The 24,810-nt window shown below is 49.7% G+C and overlaps 3 protein-coding genes across 3 annotated transcripts; all 3 read left to right on the top strand.

The window, feature by feature from the left end:
* The first annotated feature begins 1,802 nt into the window (after nucleotides 1-1,802).
* Nucleotides 1,803-3,292, top strand: LOC101783190 (toll/interleukin-1 receptor-like protein). The gene is given in 5 exon segments (XM_012843748.1): nucleotides 1,803-1,886; nucleotides 2,619-2,661; nucleotides 2,664-2,693; nucleotides 2,696-3,062; nucleotides 3,184-3,292. Coding segments are annotated over 5 exon segments (633 nt in total).
* Nucleotides 3,293-11,926: 8,634 nt separating this feature from the next.
* Nucleotides 11,927-14,016, top strand: LOC101766170 (NAC transcription factor NAM-B2). Its single transcript, XM_022824558.1, has 3 exons — nucleotides 11,927-12,168; nucleotides 12,414-12,733; nucleotides 12,817-14,016. The coding sequence occupies exons 1-3, from the start codon at nucleotides 11,946-11,948 to the stop codon at nucleotides 13,513-13,515; spliced, it is 1,242 nt and encodes a 413-aa protein (XP_022680293.1). The 5' UTR covers nucleotides 11,927-11,945; the 3' UTR covers nucleotides 13,516-14,016.
* Nucleotides 14,017-20,235: 6,219 nt separating this feature from the next.
* LOC101765750 (probable protein phosphatase 2C 64) lies at nucleotides 20,236-24,337 on the top strand. Its single transcript, XM_004957998.4, has 5 exons — nucleotides 20,236-20,724; nucleotides 20,869-21,138; nucleotides 21,274-21,394; nucleotides 21,486-21,709; nucleotides 23,384-24,337. The coding sequence occupies exons 1-5, from the start codon at nucleotides 20,500-20,502 to the stop codon at nucleotides 23,834-23,836; spliced, it is 1,293 nt and encodes a 430-aa protein (XP_004958055.1). The 5' UTR covers nucleotides 20,236-20,499; the 3' UTR covers nucleotides 23,837-24,337.
* The last annotated feature ends 473 nt before the right edge of the window (nucleotides 24,338-24,810 follow it).

Below are 24,810 nucleotides of genomic sequence, written 5' to 3'. Positions count from 1 at the left end.
TTATTTCCTGTCATATTAGCGCGTTTAATTCGTGCTTGGCATGGGGAGGCAGGCCGGGAGGGCGGGAGGACGACGCCGTCGTCTCCCAAGCACCAGCAGTCAAACCGTCAAAGCGCGCGCGCGACAGCCGCCAGGGACACCACAAGATCACCGGGCTTTCGTCGTCCGATGCCGCCGCGTGTCTCTCTCTCTCGTCGCGCGCACGAACTCGTTCCGGGATGCGGTCGTCAACCGGGCCACGAGGCAGGGACGCAGCAGCTGACGGGTGACGGCTGCTGCCCGCCGTGTGACGCGACGAGATGATGACCGGAACGCGACGCCTGCGGGGGCGCGCACAGAGATGGATATATGGGTGCTAGCGTGCTGCACTAGCTGAATTCTGGGCACAGTCAGTGTTCAACCCAAGATGCATGCGTCTCGTGCGCGCTGTTTCATCGTTCAAGCAGTTCGCGAATGATCGAACGGGTCGTAGCTGAGCTCCTTTGGAACTTGTAAGGTAGCTTCATATGCCTTTCCCGCATTTGTGGTGACCAGCACTGACTGTCTCCGATCCTCAAAAGATACAGTCTCTTGGAAATTAAACGCGGTACAAAAAAAATGCACTAGCCCTTGGCTATTCTCCGGCATAACCAATTCCACAAAATGCTATCAGAGTTGAATGGGAGAATGCCCTAGCTTTCTCTTGTCCAAAGGTACACTGATTCTTCAGTGATTGGATTGTATAGTACTCTCTAGTAGAAATAATGTTAGTCTTAACCGGCAAGCTAATGCTCACCCTAATCTCTAGCAATTAATTTGGCACGCCTGCCTCCACGGAAGAGTCGCTTCCTGTTCAAGACGTACCTGTGTGAACGCATGCACCAGTGATCGATATATATCCCCCCAAAAAAAAGAACGAAAATGACAGACCTGCAAGCATGAGGGAATCGGAGAACGCACAAAAGGAGACAAGAGCGTCCGTTTCCGCGATCACGTTGGCTGACAAAGACATGCTCAGATAACCCGATCATGGCCCCGACAAAGCCGATCGTTTTCTGCTTTCTGCACCAACGACTTCCGTGTCTCCCCTGTTCTAAATTCACATTATTGAAGAATTCGGCGAGAAAATGAGGTGGCACAAAGCAAATCAATCATTTTATTATTATCACTGATAGTACTTGCTCCGTTGTTGCGTGCAGTTCCGGGTTTTAGCGGTACGCGACGAGCCTGAAATTTCTCCGCGGCTTCAGCTAACCGCCCGCTCTGTTGTTTCTATTTCCCCAAGCTGCTTCAGAAACTGCAGGACTCGACGGCGTTGTCGTCTGACCGGCCTGACCCTGAAAATTCAACGTTTCATTGCAGATGGTACTATCCATCCTGCATTCCTGCTGCTACAGGCCTCCATGTGCCATGTCTTATGGAGTCTGGGAGAGACAAGTCGCCCCGCGCCAAGCATCCAGATCCATTTGCAGTTCTCTAGCTACTTCTCTTCATGGGTCAAGACCAGACGCGGCTAGTCCTGCAACTCCTGTTTGACCTGCATGCGCAGCGCAATGCAGCAGCCACATCATTAAGATGAGCATTGATCGGCCCGGATCACCAATCACTAACACAAGTCAGGGTTTGATCAACCAAACAATAATCGGCGGATCGAACGAACGAACGAACGACCGGCCGGTCAGAGGCTGAGACCCCGGAATTGACAGGATCAAAGGTCAGCCAAACGATTAGCAGCGTTAACACTTTAGCAGTCCCGGCCCCAGACGGAATACGTTAAGCGCCCGCGATATACGTCAGTTCACTCGTTAAGCTGTGTACGGGCGATGAGACTACTTGGAAGCTACTCAAACGTCTACAGGATGATCTTTCGCGGTGAAACTTCTCATCAGTTGATGAAGGTCCTGACGGTTATTGCAGTTGGGACTGAAATACTATTTTGTTATTGATTAGTGTGGTCAACTGGTCTTTGATTTTTGGAGCCTACTGTAGACTGGACTGTAGTTAGGATCCCCATGCAACTAGGGTGGTACTCTAATTTAAAGATCAGGCTTATTATCAGACTAATAAGGATCGAGTCATAATATTATATGATTTTGAATTAAAAATAGATAGGACTGTGTTGGATTGTATTACCACCCTTATATGCAACTTGTATAGTTTGTTTATTTATTTTCTTTTTGAATAATCAGCTTCCTTTTTCGTTGACAGTGACTTCCGTGGTCCGATCCAGCGTGCAGCCATGCATGGACCCGGAATGAACCATACTGGCATGACCGGCTAATAAAGTAATGCATGCGCGGCTTAGGGTTCGCGTTCGTCCAAGGATGGACTAGAATGCTTACGTTAAAGACTCGTTTCAGAAATCAGAATGTATAGTATATATAGAAGACGATACGCGAAAGAGAATTTGTGTAAATTGTACACTGCTAGATTTCGCTTGTTGGCACCGAGCCGGTCGCAATTCACGTTCTGCTCTCGCTTATTTACCTGAACGCTGAATTCACCTGCTAGTGCAGCAAAACTCCCGAACACTTTGCTGTAATCAAAGGTTTCACTATGATGAGCAACTTGTTTGGAAACGGGGCGGTGGAGTTCGTCGACGAGGAGGAGATGATGATGATGTCCGGCGGCGGCGGCAGCGGCGGCGCGAGGGCGGCGGCGTACGACGTCTTCATCAACCACCGCGGGGTGGACACGAAGCACAACGTGGCGCGGCTGCTGTACGACCGGCTGCTGCAGCTGAGCGGCGGGCGGGTGCGCTCCTTCCTGGACAACAAGTCGATGCGCCCGGGCGACCGGCTGGAGGAGCGCATCAACGCCGGCATCGGCCAGTGCAAGGTGGGGGTGGCCATCTTCTCCAGGCACTACTTCGACTCCGACTTCTGCCTCCACGAGCTCGCCTCGCTCGTCGAGGCGCGCAAGGCCATCATCCCAATCTTCTACGGCATCAAGCCCTCCGAGCTCGTCCTGCCGCAGGACGTCGTCGACAGCAACGCCTACGCCCCCCGCGACATCGAGCGCTTCCGCCTCGCGCTCCGCGAGGCCAAGTACACCGTCGGGATCACCTACGACCCGGCCACAGGGTACGTGCTCTACACGCCCAGACGACCTAGCTCCGACGTCTACCTGCATTATGCAATACAATGATGCAAACTAGCTTGGAAGAACTAACTGTATCTGCAATGGCGATCTCTTGATCTGCAGTGACTTGGCCGAGCTGGTGTCAAGGGCAGCGGACGCGGTCATGGAGAGGATTAAAGAAACAGAGATGAGCGTGCCACGAAGGCAGCAGATGATCGCCTCCAGGCTGTAATTTTGAACAGATCGTACACCGACTACTATTCAGGCCAGCGAATCAGTACAGTTAACGACGACCGGATGATGAATAACTCATTAACCTGGAGGGGGGATATTGGTTCATTTAGTTTCTTTAGTCAATTTTTGGGTAAATATGAGGTGATAGAAATATTTCAATGTAGAATAAGTTACACGACTGACCATACGCAGTCAACGCGAAGATGCGCCTTTTGCAAATAATGACAGGCATATCTACATGTACAAAATGAATAAATTTCTATGTAAAGAAATGGTTTTTACAAGCTGCTAATGCAATGCGAGTCTATCAGACTCGCTCGTCATGTTCCATCTTTTTTTTTTACTTTTCCTTCAATGTTTGCAAAAATAATCGTGGATCATTTGAAAGTGCGGTACTATGTTTCACATTTTATATTAGCTGCTTAGCTTCACAGTGGCAACTGGCAATAGGTGTTAAATTCCATGTATATCTCCTTCTCTATCAATATAATACATGCTAGAGTGTTGTACTGTGTGCTTCGAACCATCTCATAGCTAGAATATTTATTTAAGTTTATTTACAGTACTCAACGTGGTAATACGTTAGCATTTTACTGGAAAAAGAAATGTTGAATGGTGTTTCGTTATTTGTTTGTCCAAATGAAATTTAGAGGGGGAGAATTGACGTGCTACTCTGGAACGGCAGACAAGATATTATTTTGGGAGGGTACATGTTTCCAAATGAAATTATGTTGATCTCGTGCATTCTATTGCATTTATCAATTTAATCTATGTGCATGGATGGTATGAAATGCGTTCTTGCAAGGCATCACATATATATAGTCCTATGCATGTTAAATGCAACTTTGCATATCCTGCAGGAAAACTGCATGTCGACGCTCAGCTTTTCGGTGTATGTGATGTTCATGGAATTCAACAAAAAATTTCTGGCCTTCCAATTGTGGCTAAGTGTAATTTGGCACTGTGAGTGACATTTATTTTTATAAAAGGATGGCATGTGTCTATGTGGTGTTTTCATAGCTCGGATGGACATCTGCTATGAGCCTATGGCACTTTACTTTTTGGTAAAATAATTGATATAATTATTATAGCAATTAACTATCGGTAGTAGTAGATAGTTATTGCTATTTAACTTTTACCCCTCAAGGTTAATAATTTCCAAGATATTGTGATGTTTAAAGTCCATTTAGTCTTCTCCGAGTGCATGATATCCTAAGGTCTTGTTTAGTTCCCAAATTGGAAGTGGCAAAGTTTGCATTTTGCCATAAATGCGCAATTGTAGTATTTCGTTTGTATTTGTGAATTATTGTCCAAACATTGACTAATTAGGCTCAAAAGATTCGTCTCGCAAAGTACAATAAAACTGTGCAATTAGTTTTTAATTTCGTCTACATTTAGTACTCCATGCATGTACCGCAAGTTTGATGTGATGGGAATCTTCTTTTTGCATAGTGCTAAAGTTGGAAAAAAGGAGGAACTAAACAAGACCTAAGTTGAGCCGTATGTTCTCTTCTAAACGGTCAGGAGCTCCGCCAAAACGTATATCGATAGAAAAGGGTTCATACTATATATGTACTAAGTGGATAGGCGTGCTACGCTGCGCTGCTCATAATTGTGTTCTTTATAGGTCATGGCAAATAATTATTGAGTAAATTTATTTTGGTAACATCAGTTATTGGTAGGGGTGTAATTTATGCGGACAATAGAAAGTAAAAGAATTATATATAGCTAAAGTATTATCTGTTCTGAGGAAATAAAGTTCTGAGTTTTAGATTATAGAAACGTCAATAATAAAAAAGGTAGCAGTTACATATAATAGACGGTTGAACCATGTCTCTTCTGGTGCATAACATTCAGTCAAGTCAAGTTTTCTTCTGATATTTCGTTTCTCCTTTGCATCAGCAGATGAATTGAATGGTGTACCGTGCAAAGAAAAATAATTGAATAAACTGGGAGTATAAGGATGTAGTGTGCTATATATGTCTAATATACATAATCAAGAGTAGTAACCTTGTCCGTAGATGGCAGGAGCACCGAAGCTGTTTGAAATTGTCTTGTCTGCATCACTCCATAGGTGATCAAAAAAGTTCAGAACCAATACATGTATGTATACTCCAGAGGTAATTCGAAGAACTGATATCAGTTACAGCACATGTGGAGGTGGACCCAGCGATGGACGGACAGTTTGAGGGAGCAGGGGGCCGGATGTAGCAGATGGGCCGAGAGGAGGGGGTTTCGTGGAGGCGGCCGAGTGGCTCAGAGCGTCAAACCGTATTTACGACGCCACCATTAGGACAAAGAGCTCGACACTCTTCTGGAATTCTTTTTTAAAAAAAAAAAAACTGGACCTGTGGAGCAACATGTCAGCGCCTGTCTACAGTAGCAAGCCCCTTGAGAGCTCGATCGCCCAATCCAGGACACAAGACTAGAATTTAGTCTATAAGAGAAGAAAAAAAAAGGAAAAGGAAACAAGACTAGACTTTAGTCTACTCTAATAAGCAAATATAAGTGTTTTTTAGGATTTTTAGGACAAATTAAGATTTGAAGTTAAAAAACCAATATAGCCCTAATTTTAAAAGGAATAAATCACCACTGCATGCGCATGGCATAATAGCTTGCACGCACCTGCATAGTCTAAGTGCATTCCCTTGGCTAATCTAATTGTATAATAAGAGCTTTTAAGATGGGATAATGTATTGATGGTGCGCGTGATGTGAAAGGAAAAACTTAGGATGGCTTATATTTGCGGATAAATTTTAAATGTCAAGGATGCTTATATTTTGGGAGAAATTTTAAATGTTAGAAATAATTATATTTGTGGGTGGAGTATGTAAATAATCTTAAAATCAGCATATAGATCAAAAGTATCGATCCTACCTTTGAACTATTAAAAGCTAGTCTGATATAGCAGCACATTTTTTTTGCTCGAAGAATTGTAAAGGTTTTGAATTCCACCTACTCCCTTATCATCACACAAAAAATATAGCAATAAATTACCACACGTGTTTAATCCAATATCTAATATTTCGAAAAATTGATTAATCTTGTAAATTTCTATTTATTCTCTAAATGAATGAAAGATACCTCCATGTTGATAAGTAAAAGAGTAGGAGCCAAAACATTGGAATGGATTTGTATTTGAACATATGTTAGATTTTGGTGTTTTCCTATAATTCAATTCTCTTGAGGTTAATTCTATTTTGGTAAATAGATTATTTTATTTTGTGCAACTAATATATGGTAATTAGTTTTCAAATTTGATCAACAACATGTGAATTATATTTTGGTAAATCGGGTTAATTCATAAACCAAATTCTCGTGTTTGCATTTTTTTACTCTTACATTTTACAAGTCAGTACATTATATTTTGGAAAGAAACCTTTACCATAACATTTCAATTAACGACCCGACAAGTAAGACTTAATATGGTTTCACACAAGCGAGGACAAAACAAACTTCAACAATAACATTATTCCATCCTTGACTAGATACATGCATACATTGAATTGCATTTGAAATTACCTAAAACTTGAAACAACTACACTTGTATAATTGTATCTCTCTTCTCCCCCTCCCCCTCCCCCTCCCCCATTGTATCTCTCACTGCACCATGCATGTGCCGCAAAATTGTTCACCTTTCTGGGCCTAGGTCACTTATATTGAGTTCAAGTGTGGGATCTCTGACCCTGTTGCAGCCTCAACAAAAAAGTTGAGTTGTTTGATACTCTAAATGGGTTTATAAAGTAGTCCTAACTTCAAAATAAAGGACATCTGTTAAATGCTATCATCCAGTATTTTTTAGACTACTTGAAGAAATTGATCAAGATCCAAACTTTGAGTGTATTGGAATTCTGTCGTCCTTTTCAGATTGGTAGTTGCTTCTTACCCACATAGTTGCGGTCACCACCCTTTAGGTGTTCTAAATTTTTTGCAAGCAAAGACTGTTGAATTCCTGGTCCTGAATTGGAATAGTTCAAAAGCCCAATCCTTCTCTCTCTTTTGGTGAGTGGTGGATTATGATTAACCAGCTAGAAAATGTATGACACGTGCTTTGTTGGAAGAGATTTTTTTATATTGCTTGGTGTTATAGCATTATAAAGAAAGCAATCAGATTCGCCAAAGGAAAAGTTATAGTCATATGAGGCAAAAAAAAAAAGGCATCGGCTCGGCATTTTCTCCCCTCCGAATCCGAAATGATGCAGTGAAAAAAATAAAGTGGGAGGAAAAAGACAAGTAATTAATAATGTCAGATGTCAAAGAGAGGAAAAGGGCAAGTATTTAATACTATCATACGAGTGAGCAGCAAAACCTATGCTCAAGCAATGCCCACGCGACGAACTGGTCTCCCATCCAACCACGACCAGGACACTCCGATAAACACTACATCCTCGGAAGACCATTTCCTGCTACACGGGCACCAACTAACCGTGTTTTCCCGTTCAATCCCGAGTACATACGGACCCAAAACAAACAGCACGGGCTCCCGCGGCGAGCCGGCGCCGGCGCACAAGAGATGCGATGCGATCCAGATTCTCCATCCTCCAACCATCCTGCTTGTCCTTTTCAGCCGCCGCCGGCGGCATGCAAGCTCGGCGCTGGGAAACCTCGCTTTTAACCGCCGCCCGGCTCGTGCTTTTAGCGTGCGGTCGCAGCTTGGTCGCCGTCTGCTGCGTGCGGTCGCGGTTAAAACGTGCGGCAGCCAAAGGATGCGCCTCCACCACACGATCACCAAGGCTTTGTTCCGATGCCGCCGTGTGTCTCTCGGATGAAACAACGCGTCCATTACAGCAACAGGCTGCAGAGTAGTCACTGTCGATGCGGCGGCTGCAGGCTGCAGTGCCCCGCCCGACGATGCACAGTCCGAAACGAGTTGCACTTCGCGTGCGTGCGCCCGAGCCCCGAGGCTGACTTCTGAACCGGTCTTTAACGGTCAGTGGTCAACCGGCGATCGTGGAGTATGCATGGGTGCTGCTGTTCTTCATGGCTCAAGTTCGCGAATGATCGGACGGGTCGTAGTGACTCTCCTTTGGAACTTGTAAGGCAGTTTCATGCCGCTTGCACGAGTGTGACCAGAGTTGGTTGCTTCTGATTCTCCGAAGATACATTGTTGGAAATGCGGTAGAAAACAATGCAATGTGGTAGAAAAAGAACGAAGTGAGCACTTGATTATTCTCCGTAACCAAGTCCATCAAAAGGTTGGAGTTGCACTTGGGACTGCGCTTTCTGTTGCCTAATGCTAATGGTACTCTAACTACTCTTTTGGCGTGGTTGAACTATACTAGGAAGAAATCTTTGTCTTAGCCGGCAAGGCCAGACTCACTGCACCCAAACATCTACTACTAACAAATTAGCATTCCTCCAAGCTAAGTTGCTTGCCATTCAAGTCTCTCGTTTTCCATTGGATTTCAACCAATCGCACAAGTGCGTACCACTAAGTACAAACGTGCCAGTACTACGACGTGTAAACGCGCACGCCCGGTGATCTGACTGACCACATCCAAAAGCCCAAAAAAGAAAGAAAATAGAAGACTTGCGAGGATGATCAGAGCAGGGAAGACGCACGAAGAACAAGACACGATCAGCATCCGTTGGGTAGAAAATCGTGCCTGGAGTGAGCAACAAATTTCCAAATGAAAATAATAAGAAAGACAAAGAGCTGAGAAAATGGCTTCGGGAGAGTTTGAGAAAGCTCTCCCTCCGTCCGAACGTATCCGTTTGCATTCACCACGATCCCATTTTATAAGGTTGTAATTTTTACACTTTACAACTCGACTCCTTTCTTTACTTGTCATGTGAAGCATATTCGAGAATATTACAATAACATTACACCACTTTTGTCACACCCCTTTATAACTCATCACTTTATACCCAAGCCTAGGTGGGCCAGAGCGTCGAAGCCGTCTTCTCCACTTCGCCTTTGAGTGTTGTCCCACGCCATCGCTTCTGGATGACCACTTCGCATCTGGCACTTCGCCCGCGCTCGCGCTGTCGCTTCCACGGTCGAAATCCTCTCGTCACCCCGATCGAACGCAACTCGATGTGAGCGTCCTCACTTCCCAACACCTAATCTCAGCATCCGCGAAGTCACCTCTTCGCGCCAGCGTGTTTTTCATTCCTGTAAATTAAGAAACCCAAAAACTTCATCTCCAAATGTTAGGTCGAGCAATCGTAAAATTTCGAAATGAAAAAAAGGGGCACCGCGCAAAATGAAAAAGGGGACACCGCGCAAAGTCCTTTTCCCCAGCAGTATCCTGCCGTTTTCGTGATCACGTTGTCTGACAAAGACAGGCGATCGATGATACTTGCCCGGATGTTGCGTACGCGTGCGGTTCCGGGTTCGACCGGTAACCGCGATCGAGCCTGAACTTTCTCCGTGGCCGTCGGGTAACCTCTCTGTTGTTTCTATTTTTTTTCCAAGCCGCCACATGGAACCGCAGGACTCTAGCTGCTGCGTCGTCGTCTCGGCTGACCTAACACATTCAACTGTTCGATCAGATCATACCATCCTGCTGCCGTGCTGCCCGACATGTGCCTCGTGCTCGTGGGGAGAAGACGAACGATTATTCCACCCGACCGGCAGGCAATCCACACCTATCCGTTGATGAGTCAGACGCTAGTCTGACCTGCAAATTTGCAATGCAGCCCCCGGCGTCAAGATGGGCATTGACCCGGATCATCATTAATCACTAAACAAGAGTCAGAGTTTGATTAACCGACGGATCGGTCAGAGGCCAAGGCGTCAGGATCATTGACAGGATCAAGGTCAGCCAAACGGATCGCGGCGTTAACTGATTGTTACAGCACGTAGCAGTCCCGAACGGAAATCCAGGCAGCTTTCTTTTCTACAGCGCGGTGTGCGTCAGCTCACTCGTTAGGCACTGTACGGACGACGGGGTTCGGGTCAGAGCAGCCTTGCAGACTAGAGACTACCCAAACTCAGACCGCAGTTCTTTTTCCCAGCATCTTCATGAGCTGAAGATTCACTGGCGGTTAATGCAGTTGAGATCGAGCTGGTCTGAAACTAGTTAAGCGCTGATTATTTAGGGATTTGTGCAGTCAACCACCGGTCTTTGATCTTTGAAGTCCAGATAAGCTCCCATTAGTCTAATTTGTTTGTTTCTGGAATCAGCTCCGTGTATGTTGACAGCGACTTTCTTTCGTCAGCCAAGAACTAGTCCGTTCCCAGCATGCAGCCATGCGGCGGGGACTCGGACTGTAGCGGCGTGACCGGCTAATAAAATATAACCACCGGCTAGAATGTCTGCATGCGCTTCAAAATTGGAATGTCAGCAAAGCTCGTCAAAGTAACCTTATAAAAATTTGGAGCTTTAATTATTTTCAAACATCAATTCGGAAAATGCAAGAGGTAGAATAATGCGTTATGATCATGTATACGCTTCCTGAGAGTACGTTAAAGACCCGTTTCGGAAAGTAGAAAGATTAGATACGTCAAAGAATGTGCGTATAATTGTATAATGCTAGATTTCGCTTTTCACCGATCCGACCTCATGCAGATCGGTTCGATGGTTCTGCCTTTCATTTGTTTACTTGAAATGTTTGAATTCAGCAGCTAGTGCAGCACTGCCCCCACGCTTTGCTGGAATCAAAAGTTTCAGTATGAGAAACCTGTTTAAGAAAACCTGCTTGTGTTCGTTCAAAAAAAGAAAACCTGCTTGTGATTAAGAAACTACGGCCACGGTCAAGTCATGAACCATGCATGAGCACGGTCAGGAAGACGTACAACCCGAGCTCAAAATTTTCAAATTCAGCGCTGGAACATTCGAAGAAACAGGTTAAATTAAATTCTACGTCTGGATTTTTTTAAGGAAAAAAGAAACATGCAGTTCTCGCTTCAGAGTTCAGACCAGCACTGCACCTTTTTTTTTCAGGGAACCTGCACTGCACTTTCTACTTGCCTGCCGCTCCAAATTTCATGATAGCCCAGGGGCCATGTCAGCGGCTCAAGACGGGCTAACGGGGAAGAAATCAGCCCATGTATCTTTAGAAGCGGGCCACACAACAAGCCCACCTGTGCGAGCTAATGGGCTCTGCTCGGAAGGAGCCCGTACGACGCAGCCAACCAGCCCGCTTGCGCATAGAGCCCAGACCCAGCCGAGGCGAGGGCGCTTCACGGTCACGCGCGGGCGCGGGGCCGGTGGCAAGCTGACACGCAGTACGGGCGGCGGCGGGGGTACGTGTCGAGCGGCGACGGGTCCGGGGCTCTGGGTTCGGTGCAACGGAGCCATATTTCTCGGGCCAATGCCTTCGGCGCCTCCCACTCCTTCCTTCCCTGCCCGCCTGCGCCTCCGTCTCTGGCCGGCTCTCCTCCATCGCCACGGTTCCATTGGGCTCCCGACGAAACCACCAAAAATCCCAGCGCAGATCACTCGCCCGCCGCCGCCCGCTCAGCTCCTCCCAACCGACAGCGTAACAAACCCCGGCTATCCTCGTCGCTGTCTGCTCCGATCCTTCACACTAGAAGCTCTGCCAAGCTGCAGGGATCCATCCATCCATCCCGCGGTAAAGCTAACAGCCTGGCGGTTGGGTAGCACAAGGTGTTGCCGCCGTGCTTGTTGCGTGCGTATATATAGTCTGGTAGATCGATCTGCTGATCTGGTGTTGTTGGTGCTTTGCTACAGGGTGATCGACCGATGAGGTCCATGGAGAGCACGGACTCGTCGTCCGGCTCGGCGCCGCCGCAGCAGCAGAAGCAGACGAGCTCGGCGCCGGACCTCCCGCCGGGGTTCCGGTTCCACCCGACGGACGAGGAGCTGGTCGTCCACTACCTCAAGAAGAAGGCCGCCTCCGCGCCGCTCCCCGTCGCCATCATCGCCGAGGTCGACCTCTACAAGTTCGACCCGTGGGAGCTCCCCGGTACGTGGGCGCCATGTAAATCCGTACCAAGTTGATTGGAGAATAATTTATTATTTGACATGATGATTATCTCACCTTTCCCGTGCTTGGATTATGCAGTATCTGGTGCTAAGTATTAAAATATTCTTTTACTACTATGCACATCTTTTTCGAAGTAAAGTAGTGGTGATTTGCACTTGCTACAGCATCAGTTGCATACTTGAATGCATAATTAAGCTACTCTCATGCACTTTGGCTTGGATCAGATAAGGCGAGCTTCGGGGAGCACGAGTGGTACTTCTTCAGCCCAAGGGACCGCAAGTACCCCAACGGAGCGCGGCCGAACCGGGCGGCGACGTCGGGGTACTGGAAGGCCACCGGCACCGACAAGCCCATCCTGGCGTCCACCGGCAACCGCGAGAAGGTCGGCGTGAAGAAGGCGCTCGTGTTCTACCGCGGGAAGCCGCCCAAGGGCCTCAAGACCAACTGGATCATGCACGAGTACCGCCTCGCGGACGCGGCGAGTTCCGCCGCCGCCAACCGGCCGCCGCCCGGCGCCGGCGGTGGCAAGGCCACCTCTCTCAGGGTATGTGTGCAACAGTCTGAAGACTGGGCAATATTCTCGAATAGCCGGTGTGGTTGATCAAGCTCTAATAATTAGTGTCTCAGCTGGACGACTGGGTGTTGTGCCGCATCTACAAGAAGACCACCAAGCTTGGTGCCGGCGATCAGCAGAGGAGCATGGAGTGCGAGGGCTCCGTCGAGGACGCGGTGATGGCCGCGTACCCGCGCCACGCCGCGGCGGCTGCCATGGCCGCCGCAGCTGGGGGAGGAGGGGCGCATGGCGGAAACTACACCTCGCTGCTCCACCATCACGAAGGCCACGAGGATAACTTCCTGGACGGCCTGCTCACCCCAGAGGACGCCGCCGGCCTCTCGGCGGGCGCCACCTCCCTGAGCCATCTCGCCGCGGCGGCGAGGGCGGCTCCGTCTGCCACCAAGCAGCTGTTCGTTTCCTCCTCCACCCCATTCAACTGGCTCGACGCGTCAGCGCTCGCGATCCTTCCCCCGACAAAAAGATTCCATGGGTATAGCGGCAGAGACGCCACCGACGGCGGTATGTCCCTGTCGTCGCCGTCCGAAAGAAATCAGCTGGGTGCTGTTGGGGCCGGTGCCGTCGACAACGACACTGGCGGCGGCGGCGCCAATGCAATCCCTACGTTCCTCACTCCGCTCGGCGTGCAAGCTGCGGCGACCTACCATCACCACGCCATTCTCGGCACGCCGGTGCCGCCGGAAGCTGCCGCCGCCGCCTGCAGTTTCCAGCATCCCTACCAGCAGCTCTCCGGGGTGAACTGGAACCCGTGAATCCATGATACCGACGTGCCTATGGGCATGCATCGAATGCATGGCTGGCTTTTCAGGTAGTCAACATTGCTAGCTCTGGTAGTTGTTGTAGTGGTAGTCTCATTCAGTGAGCACTGAGTAGTAGCACGCACAGGACACTTGCATGCATATAGTGCCCCCATCGCCTACCACGAGCACGTACCAGTACGGACTAGCTAAGCAACGACATTGCTATAGGAGTAGGCCGTATTTGAAACCCCCCAAAAAAATCTACTTGTACTTACATAGATATATGATAGTGAATCTATAGTGTGGTGGGCCCTGCATATAATAATTCCACAAGAATGCAGTTGAGATGACATCCCAGTCACACAATTAACTGCTTTACTACTTATCAATTATCACTGTCATGTAATTAAGATTGAAAAAATTCGGGCATGGTAATTGCATGCATGTGTGTGTATGCTTGATTCATGCACATGCCCGCATGTAAAAATTAATGTTCATATACTAGCTACTACTTCTATTCCAAATTATAAGTCATTCTAACTTTTTTGAAGAGTCTATTTTATTTTATGTTTGATCAAAATTATGAAGAGAATGTACGGCATGTTTGGGTTGAATCATTATTGGAATGTAATGTATGTGCAGATGGGTTTTAAAATGGCTAGACCATTTCCCATATCTTGTCGTGCCATGTCACTGGCACCCTCATATATCTTGCACCCAGAGGCTGAGAACATGGCATCGTTCTCCCCTGATCGTGACACAATCTCATCCACCTCCTTCCGGCCGGCGGTCATGCTCGATCCGCCGCCGAGAAAGAGCGACAGCCACGCGTCCGCGCGGGCGCCGCCGTGGCGTTGGCAATGGCGCGCGAGACAAGCCGCGCGGCGTGCGCTGCGGCCGGGGAGGAGGACCTGGATCGGAGCGGCCGGCCGGGGGAGGAAAGGGAGTTAGGCCTAGACGGAAAGGAGTTAGGCGTAGGCGCGCGGGATCATGGAGCCAGCAGCCTCCTTCCGGGTGGTTTTCTGCGTGCGCCGACGCCGCCGCGTCGAGCGCCCCGGCGAGAGAGCGCGCGAGGCACCGAGCAGTGCGAGAGCGGGGGGCGGCGTACGGGCGCTCGAAACGTCGGCGCGCCGCACAGGGGCTCGGCCCCTTTCGGGCCTGTCGCCTCTGGCTCTGCCCGAATCGGGTAGTTTTTGGGTGACGGCACCCGCGACGGCGACGGCGGGCGCGCATCCAAATCTTATCTCCGGGGCGGCGGAATTGACCCCTGCCTCTGTCCGCCTTTAACCACCCTTGTGTTCACCCCCGGCCCCCACAGCCTCTCGGTCGTATGGCTGGCGGCGCTCGCCTACGCGCTACGCGTCTCCCCGCGATTCGCCCGCGTTTTTACCACGCCGTCGCGATCGCGATTGGCCCGCGCTGCCGCTGCACGCTAGGTGTTGCGACGGGATTGCGGTAAAATGCCATGCCCACCACCGGAGTGCGCGCGGGTGATTGGCTGGGGCAAGCCGAGGAAGCTGCTAAGTAACCATGGTTAGCGAAGGGGTAGATTTGTACATCCGAGCGTGTATAATTCGGCCGTCACTGTCCGGTGGCAATGTCGTAATGTGCAGCTAGCTAGCGACGACACATCGAGGTCGACGGCAGCACACGAGTTGGGGGGTGTGGTGTAGGGTCTAGACAAGCAGATCGGGGGAATTGATGCCGAGATTTTTATCGCGGGGATACGTACTAGCAGATAAGGACAAGGCAGATTTTACCTCACTTTGCCGCCTCTGGTGCAAATAAAAGCACGTTTTGTTTTCAGATCAAAAGTGCTCCCGAACAAACCTGTCATCTGTTGCTTAGCTGAAATCAACTCATCCTAAAGCACAGTCGCCCCCGTATGGTACCTGTCTGTGTTGAAACTCGGTGCCTGGCTCTGGCGCCGTATCAGCCTTTGCCATGCGATGCAAGCAGCGAGCCGCCGCCCTCCCGCCAACCTCGATCTCTTTCCCCCTAGCTGGCAGCTTCACGCGCCGCTGCGGATCTTTATCCCGGTGACGACCGCTTATACGACTTCGATCCGAAGCGTAGTTAATTACGGGTTACGTGTTCCACATGCTAATCATCAGCTGGTAGCAAACATTGGATTAGCCTCTGAATTAACAAGCAGAGCATGGTAAAATTATGTCCTGGCGGCGTGGTAATGGTAACAGGGGGTCGTCGCTTTCGGGCGCGGCCGAGGACAACACTATGTATGCTGTGCTCCTGATCGGGCCAGCCAGAGGGTTACTTCACGGTACCATCTGTCTGTCCTGTGCGTGGCGCATGTACAGCAACGGCTCTCCGCGGCGCGGCCAAAAGGTTTCCTTTCCAGGGGCTTCGACGCCTTTGTCGTCCCGTCCTCGCTACCTGCTGCTACCACAGCGGTCCCACGACGCGCCTGCGATTCTGTGGGCGTGCGAGCTCTCGCCCCCAGCCCGGTGCTGATCCCAAGAGTCAAAACCGCCGATAAGCACGGCGGGCGGCTGGCTCGGGCGTTCCATCCGCTGAGCGAAAACGCAAAAGCGATGGCTAATCACGCACTAATAGTTGTCTGACCCCGATTGACAGGGGATAATACACGGCCAATCTCGCGCCAGCCATCTGCGCCGTTGCCATTCAGGGGCAGGCGGATCGAAACTAGCTAGGTTTGCAGCCACCAGCGATCGATCCGGCCGGTGTCCGGGGTGTGGGGCCGGGCTTGCCATCTCGGGCAGCGGCCGCGAGGGGAAAGCAGAGTGCAACGGCCCGGTCGCCTGCCTGCCGCTGCCCGGTAGCTGTCGATCGCCCCCGGTTGATGCCGCCGCTACTTACCATCCCCCTCTGCCCTCTCCTCGTCAGCGGAACAGTGAAAACCAAAACTATGATTCCTCACCGCACAAGGGCGACAAAAGGGGGTGAAGGAGGATTTCACGAGGGAAAAAGGAGTGGGGGGAATGCATGCGGTTGCGGTTGTGGCTGGCTCGGCGTCGGTCGCTGGAATGCGCCGTGCCGGTGATGTGACCGTACTGCCATCGGGGTCGTACAGAGGCGGCAGGGGTGGGGCCCGCGCGGGGCGGGATTGGGAGGTGAGAGCGAAAGCGGCCGATCATGCTCCGGGGGTTAATGGTATTTGTTACGACGGGGCGAGATCGCGAGAGGCGCCGGGATTCGCCATTAACGTGCGATACGTGTCGCGTACGAGTTACCGCTAGGAGTTTACTAGTAACTAACAGCTCGTGCCGCAGCAGGAAAATCCAGGAATGGAGACGGAATGAATGATGAGAACGAATTGTAATCCAGCCCATGTTGGGCCCAACCTGTAACTCCGTATTGGGTCACAATAGAATTCTAGGTGTGGACTGCTGGCCTGCTGGGGGAAGTTTCGGCCTGGTACGTAAGTCCAGACACGTTACAAAAGGGTCCAATTTGATGCTCCCGGGCTGTTTGTTATTGGCCCGTCCAAGAAAAGCTGGGCTGTGGTCTACATGCAAACTTGGGCTTTCCAACGTCCATTATTAGATCTTTCTTTCCTTTTCTTACTTTTTGTGCGGAACACCTTGGGACCCAAACTTCTGCTACAAAAGAGCTGCTTGCTGCTCTTCTTGCTCGATACGCCGCCGCAAATACGCAACGTGACAGCTAGAGGTAGCCACGAACCAAAGAATTAGGCTTAGAATAGTTGACTGCCAACCATGTCCCTCACGATTCACGTAACGTGTCGGACTCGACGACACCGACCTGCACTGCAAGCCTATCCAACAAAAAACCAGCGTGGCTGCCATCCGCACGGCGTCATCAACCGCGCGCCATCGAGCAGGCTGGAGAGGGCAGCTCCACCACCTCACGAAGGCCCCAGCCGTCGCGTCAACTCGATGCTACAGGCCGTTCCCGGCGCCGCGCCGCGCTTAGCGTTAGTGGGGCAATGAGTGACCTGATCAATCGCCGCCCGTGCGCGCCCCCCTTCGCTAATGATGGATCCGTCCGACCCACGCACGCGCATGGTCCACGGCCGGGCGGGGGTGGGGGTAGTTGGGCATTCATCAGGCGACGATGCTGCGGCAAGTGGGCGTGATCATGGGATCCCCAGCCGCTAGGCCCCGCCGGAACTCGAAGCAAAAGCATCGGCTCGGGATCGGATTCAATGGGCAGGTGGATTGGGATCCCCAACCATAAAGCGCGCCGGTACGAATGCGGAAAGATACGCGCAGGTCGCTGGCGCCGGCGGCCGCGCGCAGAAAGCCGGCCGGAGACGAGCGAGCGGTCTCCATGCGTGCGCACGCGATGACGCTCCGGAACGATGCTTGAAGGAGCCTTTTCATCAACTGGGCCGCCTGGGCTTGGTTCGTTGATTTGCAGAGATTTTCTGAAGATCTTGAAGTACAAGGCTCCTTCGCCCGCTTGGAGTATTGTATAGAGTATAGAAGTAGAATCTCCTTTTGGATTCAGATACGCTACTTACTTTGTTCATTCAGAAAAAGGCTACGGCGCTACCGGCCTTTCTTTTGCGCCGCGCCAGAGGATCAAGCTCAATAAAATAACTTCGGGCAGCAAATCAGGTAAAAATTTCTGCAAAGGGATAGGAATTTCAGTTTTTACTGAACCTGATGTGGCTCTGATCATGCAAAGCTAAGAGAGGGATAAGGTTTGAGAAAGACGTGAGAGTGAGAATTGATGTCAAAAGTTGAGTTCTGGGTCTAAAGGTTAACGGTAGGTGACTTCCTTTAGATTGGGTGCAAGATATCTGACAGTCAGTGGGATTCCATCAACATATCTCGTCGCTCCAATTGTGATCCTACGGATCTCCTACTTTGTTCCTTCGCAATCTCTTTTCGGTGGTTCTACATGCCGATCGAACAGATCATTCTTAGCCTGCTGGTCTCCTCGTCACTAGGTCTGATCTCCTATCATATCCATCACTCGCTAAATCACAGTCCTCCTCGACCGATCTATCTGCCTCCCAAAATCTCAGTTCAGAGTAATTTCCTTCGCGAAGATAAAGCTCATCCCCCCATCATCACATCGGCAGACATTTAACCCTGAGTGTTCATATTTCAGAGTGCGCATGTACCTCTTGTGCCATTAACACTGAGTACGTCCTAAGTATATCTCTAGTCAATTGGTACGTCCCCCTTTCCAAGACTGACAGGAACAGTTCCTGATCGTACTCTCGAAGGCACAATAGTTGCCTGAAAAATAGGAGTTGTGATATTTACATTTACATTCTCAACAAGGTTGTTTTAAAGGAAAAGGTCCATTTAACCTCTCAATTCTTTTGTTTATCTAATCTTGACCTTAAACTACAATTCCATCCAATTTTTGATACCTCAACCATTTTATGTTTTCAAGTGACAGCATCGTGGGCTTTGTTTTGCTATTTTAGGTTAAGGATTAGTTTGGCCGGGCTCCTTGGACTCCAGCTCCTGTGCTTTGTTTTGCTATCTTAGGTTAAGGATCAGTTTGGTCGGACTCCTTGGACTCCAGCTCCTGCAATGTAGTGCAAGAGGCCCCAGGAGCAGGAGCTGGAGCCTCCTCCGGCTCCCTGCTGGTTTGTGAGAGAGAGGGAGAGGAGAAAGAAAAATAGCTCCCGTACATAGTGTGTGCTACAGTACGGTGTCAGGTGGAGCTGGAGCTGGTAGGAGTCCGACCAAACTAGCATAGCCCTAGGATAGGAAAAAAAAGTCATAAAGGATAAATCACCATCGTGTCGCTTGAAAACGACCAAAGGACGTCTTGGATGAAAATCAAGCAGTATACAGTGGACATGCTAAACATAGATGTCATTAGAATCGTCGACGTTTAAAATTAGACAAACAAAAAGAGTCACGGTGTCAAAAATGAATTTTAGTTACTCCCTCTATTATCATAGGGGTATTTCACATTAACACAATGACCAACAAAAACATGCAAAGCAGCTTTTTCTCATCAGGCCAGTCTCGGGTAGAGTTTCATAAGAGTTTCATGAACGTTAAATTCCATACCACATCAATAATTTTGCTGACTTGGCAAGATCTTTATGAGGAGAGAGCAAGGTGAGTTTCATCCCTATAACACTCAATATGCACAGTTAACCAGTTACCAGTCTTCGTAACAGTACAATGAAACTGTGCACTAAGACTGGTCTTAGCCCTCCAATATTTGCCTCAGTGACTCCTCATTATCTATGCAACATCAATATTAAATAAGACTATCATTTGTGAAAAATCTTTTTTTTAAAATGTCCCTAGCAAAAGAGTACCTCGCTTCCATTCCAAACTTCAAACCCAGTAACAAGACTTGGATATGCGTAATTCGTCCGTTGGGCTCCTCCCCGCTCTGACCGCTGCCGCCACGTCCGCTCCCCGGCGACCCGGTCAGCGGTCGCCGCTGCTCGCCGCTTGATTATTCCTCGCAGTGCGCGACCCGGCAGCCCGTACACGCCCTGCGGCCTCAGTAAACAAGTCACTCCTAGCCAACCGCACAAATAATCAATCTGAGAGTCACGGTTCCAGCGGCGCCAACGAACCATCGACAAGCAACGCCGTGGCACGGGCAGCGCGTCGGGCGCTGAGCCCCTCGCGGCCTCGCCTGCCGGCGCCCGTCCCACAGCCCACGCCGTCCCCGAGAGCCCCCGGCCTCTTCTCCGTGACCCGGAGCTGTCTGCCTCACTGCCCTCTGCCTCTGCGTGCGTGCGTCGCTGCCGTGCCGCTGCCCCCACCCCGCCCGCGCCCGCAATAAATAACTCGCTCGCCTCTCTCTCCTCCTCCTCCGTTCTCACCTCCTCCTCCTCATCCAGGGACCCGCCTTGACTTTTCACGTTGCGTTTGGCGCTGCTGCTGATCTGCGATTCCTCTCCTCTCCCACTTCCACACCTGACCACTCCGGGAGGGAATCCTTGCACGCGGCGGCGGGGGCAACCGGCGTCGTTGGTCTCCGCGCGGGTGTTTCTGTTCGGCGCTTACTCTGCCGGGCGAGCACGGCATTTGAGGAGGAGGAGATCGGGAGGCGTGATCGATGGGTAACTGCGTGGTGAGCGGGGGCACGACGGCGGTGACGGCGGCGGGCGCGGGAGGGGAGGACGGGAGGCGCCGCGGGAGGAGGTGGAAGGCGCCGCGGGAGGAGCAGCTCGGCTCGGTCCCCGGCCGGATCTTCTCCAACGACGGCCGCAGCCGCACCGCCGCCGTGTTCACGCAGCAGGGGCGCAAGGGGATCAACCAGGACGCCATGCTCGTCTGGGATGTAAGCCACCAAATCTCTCGGCAATCTCTGTCCTTTTATCTCTCCTGTCTCTCCCAAAGCGAGCGGTCGGTCGGGTTCTCGTCGTCGATTTGATCCGCCGCGGGTGGCGTGGTAATAATTATGGTGGACCTGTCGCCGTTGCAGGGGTTCGGCGGGGAGGACGATGTCGTGCTGTGCGGGGTGTTCGACGGGCACGGTCCGCACGGCCACCTGGTGGCGCGCAGGGTCCGCGACGCGCTGCCGCTGAGGCTCATGTCCGCGGTGCGCGCGTCCAAGGCCGGGCTGGACATGCCCGCCGCCGCGTGGAGGAAGGCCTTCGCGCGCGCCTACAAGGCCATGGACAAGGACCTCCGCTCCCACGCCACCCTCGACTGCTTCTGCAGCGGCAGCACCGGCGTCACCGTCCTCAAGCTCGTACGTGCCACTAGACTTGGCATGAGGCTCTTGTCCATCGATTCATCCTTTCCTCGCAGGCATAAATGTCAAATCAGATTCTGTTGGATGTATATCCGTTTAGCCGTGCAACTCACGAGCGGTTTCCGCACGCAGGGCTCGGATCTCTACATGGCCAACATTGGCGACTCGCGTGCCGTTCTAGGCTCAAGGGACGCCGCCGCCGGCGGTATGGTGGCCGTGCAGCTCACCGTTGACCTCAAACCTGATGTTCCCAGTACGCCACCATATTCTCTGCCATTAAATCAGCTTTATTGATGAGGTGGTGTTTATGTGTTCCTGTGTTAATGGCTCTACTTGTGATTCAGGTGAGGCAGAGCGGATCAAGAAGTGCAGGGGCAGAGTGTTCGCGCTGCAGGATGAGCCGGAGGTGCCGCGGGTCTGGCTGCCGTTTGACGATGCACCGGGCCTGGCAATGGCCCGCGCATTTGGGGACTTCTGCCTCAAGGATTACGGTGTCATCTCGGTGCCAGAGTTCTTCCACTGGTCACTTAGTGAGAAGGATCAGTTCGTCATCCTTGCATCAGATGGGGTAATTTCCTCTACCAAGCACTCCAATTTAGTGTTCTGTTTTGTTTTTGGATATTTGTGCTTGCAAATATATGCATTTGAGAATATCTCTGATCCAACAAGATCTTGCCATAATCTTTTTCCTCAGAACATGATTAGTTGCAATGTAATGTCAATCTGTGGCACTTTCGCATTCGTGATCTAAATAGCCGCACATGGTGGGCCTTTGGTCCAGGATGTCCCGTGCATTCCATTGAAACTAAAAGAGGATTCGTGATCATACCTACGAGTGATCTAGTCTTTTGACTTCAAAATGTTTTAGCTTTAGGGGTCGGTTGATAAACTGTCATCATGGCAGGTGCAAGAATAATAATATCCGCCATTGGTTCCTTTCCTGTCTGCTGCATATATAATGATTAGCCAGCTTAACACCCTTCTCCACTGCATCGTCACCACCTGTTGTTATCTGCTGTCCTTCAGCTGTTAAATCTTATCCATATTCAACTTGACATGACCAATTGGTTTAGTCATTGTGTTGAGAAGAGATTGCACCTTCCAGCATCGAGTGGGTAGTGTAGGGACTGTTAACCGCAATAGATAAAATTAAAATTTTGCCTAAAAAAGATAATTAAAATTATCAAGGACTCTCTTCATTGGATTAGATAAAGATAAAATTCGAAATTCCTCATTCTTAACTTACTTCCTCATTGATGACCTGTGCATCTGAATGATGTGGATTTCCATGTGGACTGACCTCATTGAAAGATCGATAACTTTTCTTTAAGGTCCAGCCAGATGTATGAATTGTTTGAGCTTTCCTGGAATGATCTGGGCATCTAGCATTGCTCTTATTTATTTATCACAGGTTGCTATGTCACTGTTATGAAGTACAGCGACCAATCAAAACTAGTGAAATATTTGACCATACCACTTGTTTTAATAAAGTAGTAGTACTCCATATCTCTCCATGTGATATGGTGTCTGCCCCAGAATTTACTACAGTGATGATTTATCGAATTTATTCCCTGCATTGAGGTCATGATGTGTATTATATGGACATCAGTCTTCATTTTGTTGTCAGTTATGCCAATGAGGAAACTGATTATCACTTACCGGTATCTTACTCGTTCCAAATTCTCCTTTGGGTTCATACACCCTCGCTTGATTGCCCTTTTCATTAGTGCGCCCATGGTGCATTAGTTTAAACAATGTATACTATCAAAAGTGAGATTTTGTCATGGTTGAACTTGGATCCCTTTGTTGAAATGATTGTAGTTGGTGAAGAAGCATAGTTTATTTTACCCTATGTAATGGACTTCTCTATCACTTGAAATTTTCTTTTAATGGATGACTAGTTGGGTCGATTTTTCAGTCACTTTCTGTGTAATTGCTTTTGCCTTTTGCTGCTGTTTCTTATTATGATTCACAAAGCATGCCACTCTGTCCCCTTTTGGCATCTAATTTCCTTTTTTATAAAAAAAGAATTAAAGAGCATTCGTGCGGAATCATCAAGAGTGTTTTCATTGGTCTGCTTACGGATGCGATTTTGAATCATTCTATTTGTCCTTCCGCCTTCTCTTGTTCGGCCCATTTCCCATGTCTCTTTATAGTTGTATATACTCAACGAAGTTATACATGACGCACCACTTGGCGCAGTCATACTTCAGGAAATCTAACGCTAATGCAAATCATGCAGGTGTGGGATGTCCTTAGCAACCAGGAGGCTGTGGACATAGTGTCCTCATCCCCAAGTCGATCAAAGGCCGCAAAATCCCTAGTCGAGGCAGCCACTCGTGAATGGAAAACCAAGTACCCAACATCAAAGATCGACGACTGCGCGGTGGTTTGCCTATATTTGGATGGCAAAATGGACCACGAGCGTGACTCCACGGCCTCCATGGATAACATGAGCCTCGACGAGGGTTCAGTCGCAGACCCGAACGAAGCTGAGCAGGAGCCAGCGCTGACCCGGAATTTCACGGTCAGGACAGTTGCTGGGAGCGCCCATGAGAAGGTGCTTGCTGGGGCAGTGGACGCAGTGGTCGCCGGCGCAGCCCACGATCAGAATTGGTCGGGCCTTGACGGCGTGACGCGGGTGAACTCGCTCGTCCAGCTTCCCAGGTTCTCCGAGGAGAAGGCAATTGGCTGAGGAGCTGCGTTTCTTTGTTGTCAATTAACTTATTTTCTTCTGTTTGAATTTAGTTTAGTTGCCAGTTGTTTGAGAGAAAAGGTAGAAACGAAACATGGTCTTGTGATTTCCTCCGGTGCACGGCAAGCGTTTGAGCCACTGTGATCAGTGCCCGAGCTGTGTGACTTTTTGGCACAACAAAATTGCACATTTCCAGAGACAAAGGTTGCTCCTTGTGTGTTTATCTGACTTTCAGGTGTGCAAGGATACCTGAAAGGTCGAGCAACAAGGGAACCTTTGCTCAGAGCGTGCAATTTTGTTGTGTTAAAACGAACAGCTCACAGCTGGTGCTCCTGGGCACAGTGGCCTCGAAGCGCATGCTAGTCGACAGTCATCTGGGATGATGACGCTGTCGGGTGACCTGTAAATTCTCCCCTACCGGCACTGGGCTTTGTAGAGAGATGTGCCTGTCTGGGCTTTTGTTGACAGGGCGCGGTGCGCTGTGTCGCCTTTGCCGATCCATCATCTCCTATCCTCCTGCCGCGTCCACGACGCCCCGGCTTTATCTCGCTAAAGTTTAACGTTTATCGCATCGAATATTCGATGCTAATTAGAAGGTTTAAATATAAGCTAATTATAAAATTAATTGCAAGAGTCATGAACTAATTCGTATGATGAATATATTAAGGCTAATTAATCCATTATTAGCAAATAGTTACTGTAGCATCACATTATCAAATCATAGATTAATTAGGTTTAATAGATTCATCTTACGAATTAGCCTTCATTTGTGCAATTAGTTTTGCAATAAATCTTCTAATTAGTATCAATGAAACAAACATCCCCTTCATTGCCATTTTTGCCCTTTGTTGGTATCCGTACCGCACACGCCTTGCATGATGCATCTTGTCTGCGATGAGCCGATGTGAATGTAACCTGCCGAATTGTGCTGTAGGGCGGTACATCTACCTGTGCGAGGCTCACGGGTCTAATCG

This window comes from Setaria italica, chromosome II (genome assembly GCF_000263155.2).
Source record: "Setaria italica strain Yugu1 chromosome II, Setaria_italica_v2.0, whole genome shotgun sequence".
NCBI classification, from domain to species: domain Eukaryota; kingdom Viridiplantae; phylum Streptophyta; class Magnoliopsida; order Poales; family Poaceae; genus Setaria; species Setaria italica.
The sequence above is the reverse complement of the archived record's forward strand: the minus strand, read 5'-3'. Positions and strand labels throughout refer to the sequence as shown.

Excerpts from the sequence above, each read along its gene's own strand:
- LOC101766170 (XM_022824558.1), top strand. The coding sequence starts at position 11,946 with ATGAGGTCCATGGAGAGCACGGACTCGTCGTCCGGCTCGGCGCCGCCG. Across the intron at positions 12,169-12,413 it reads CGACCCGTGGGAGCTCCCCG|ATAAGGCGAGCTTCGGGGAG; the intron begins GTACGTGGGCGC and ends GGCTTGGATCAG. Across the intron at positions 12,734-12,816 it reads GCAAGGCCACCTCTCTCAGG|CTGGACGACTGGGTGTTGTG; the intron begins GTATGTGTGCAA and ends TTAGTGTCTCAG.
- LOC101765750 (XM_004957998.4), top strand. The coding sequence starts at position 20,500 with ATGGGTAACTGCGTGGTGAGCGGGGGCACGACGGCGGTGACGGCGGCG. Across the intron at positions 21,395-21,485 it reads CCTCAAACCTGATGTTCCCA|GTGAGGCAGAGCGGATCAAG; the intron begins GTACGCCACCAT and ends CTTGTGATTCAG. Across the intron at positions 21,710-23,383 it reads TCATCCTTGCATCAGATGGG|GTGTGGGATGTCCTTAGCAA; the intron begins GTAATTTCCTCT and ends CAAATCATGCAG.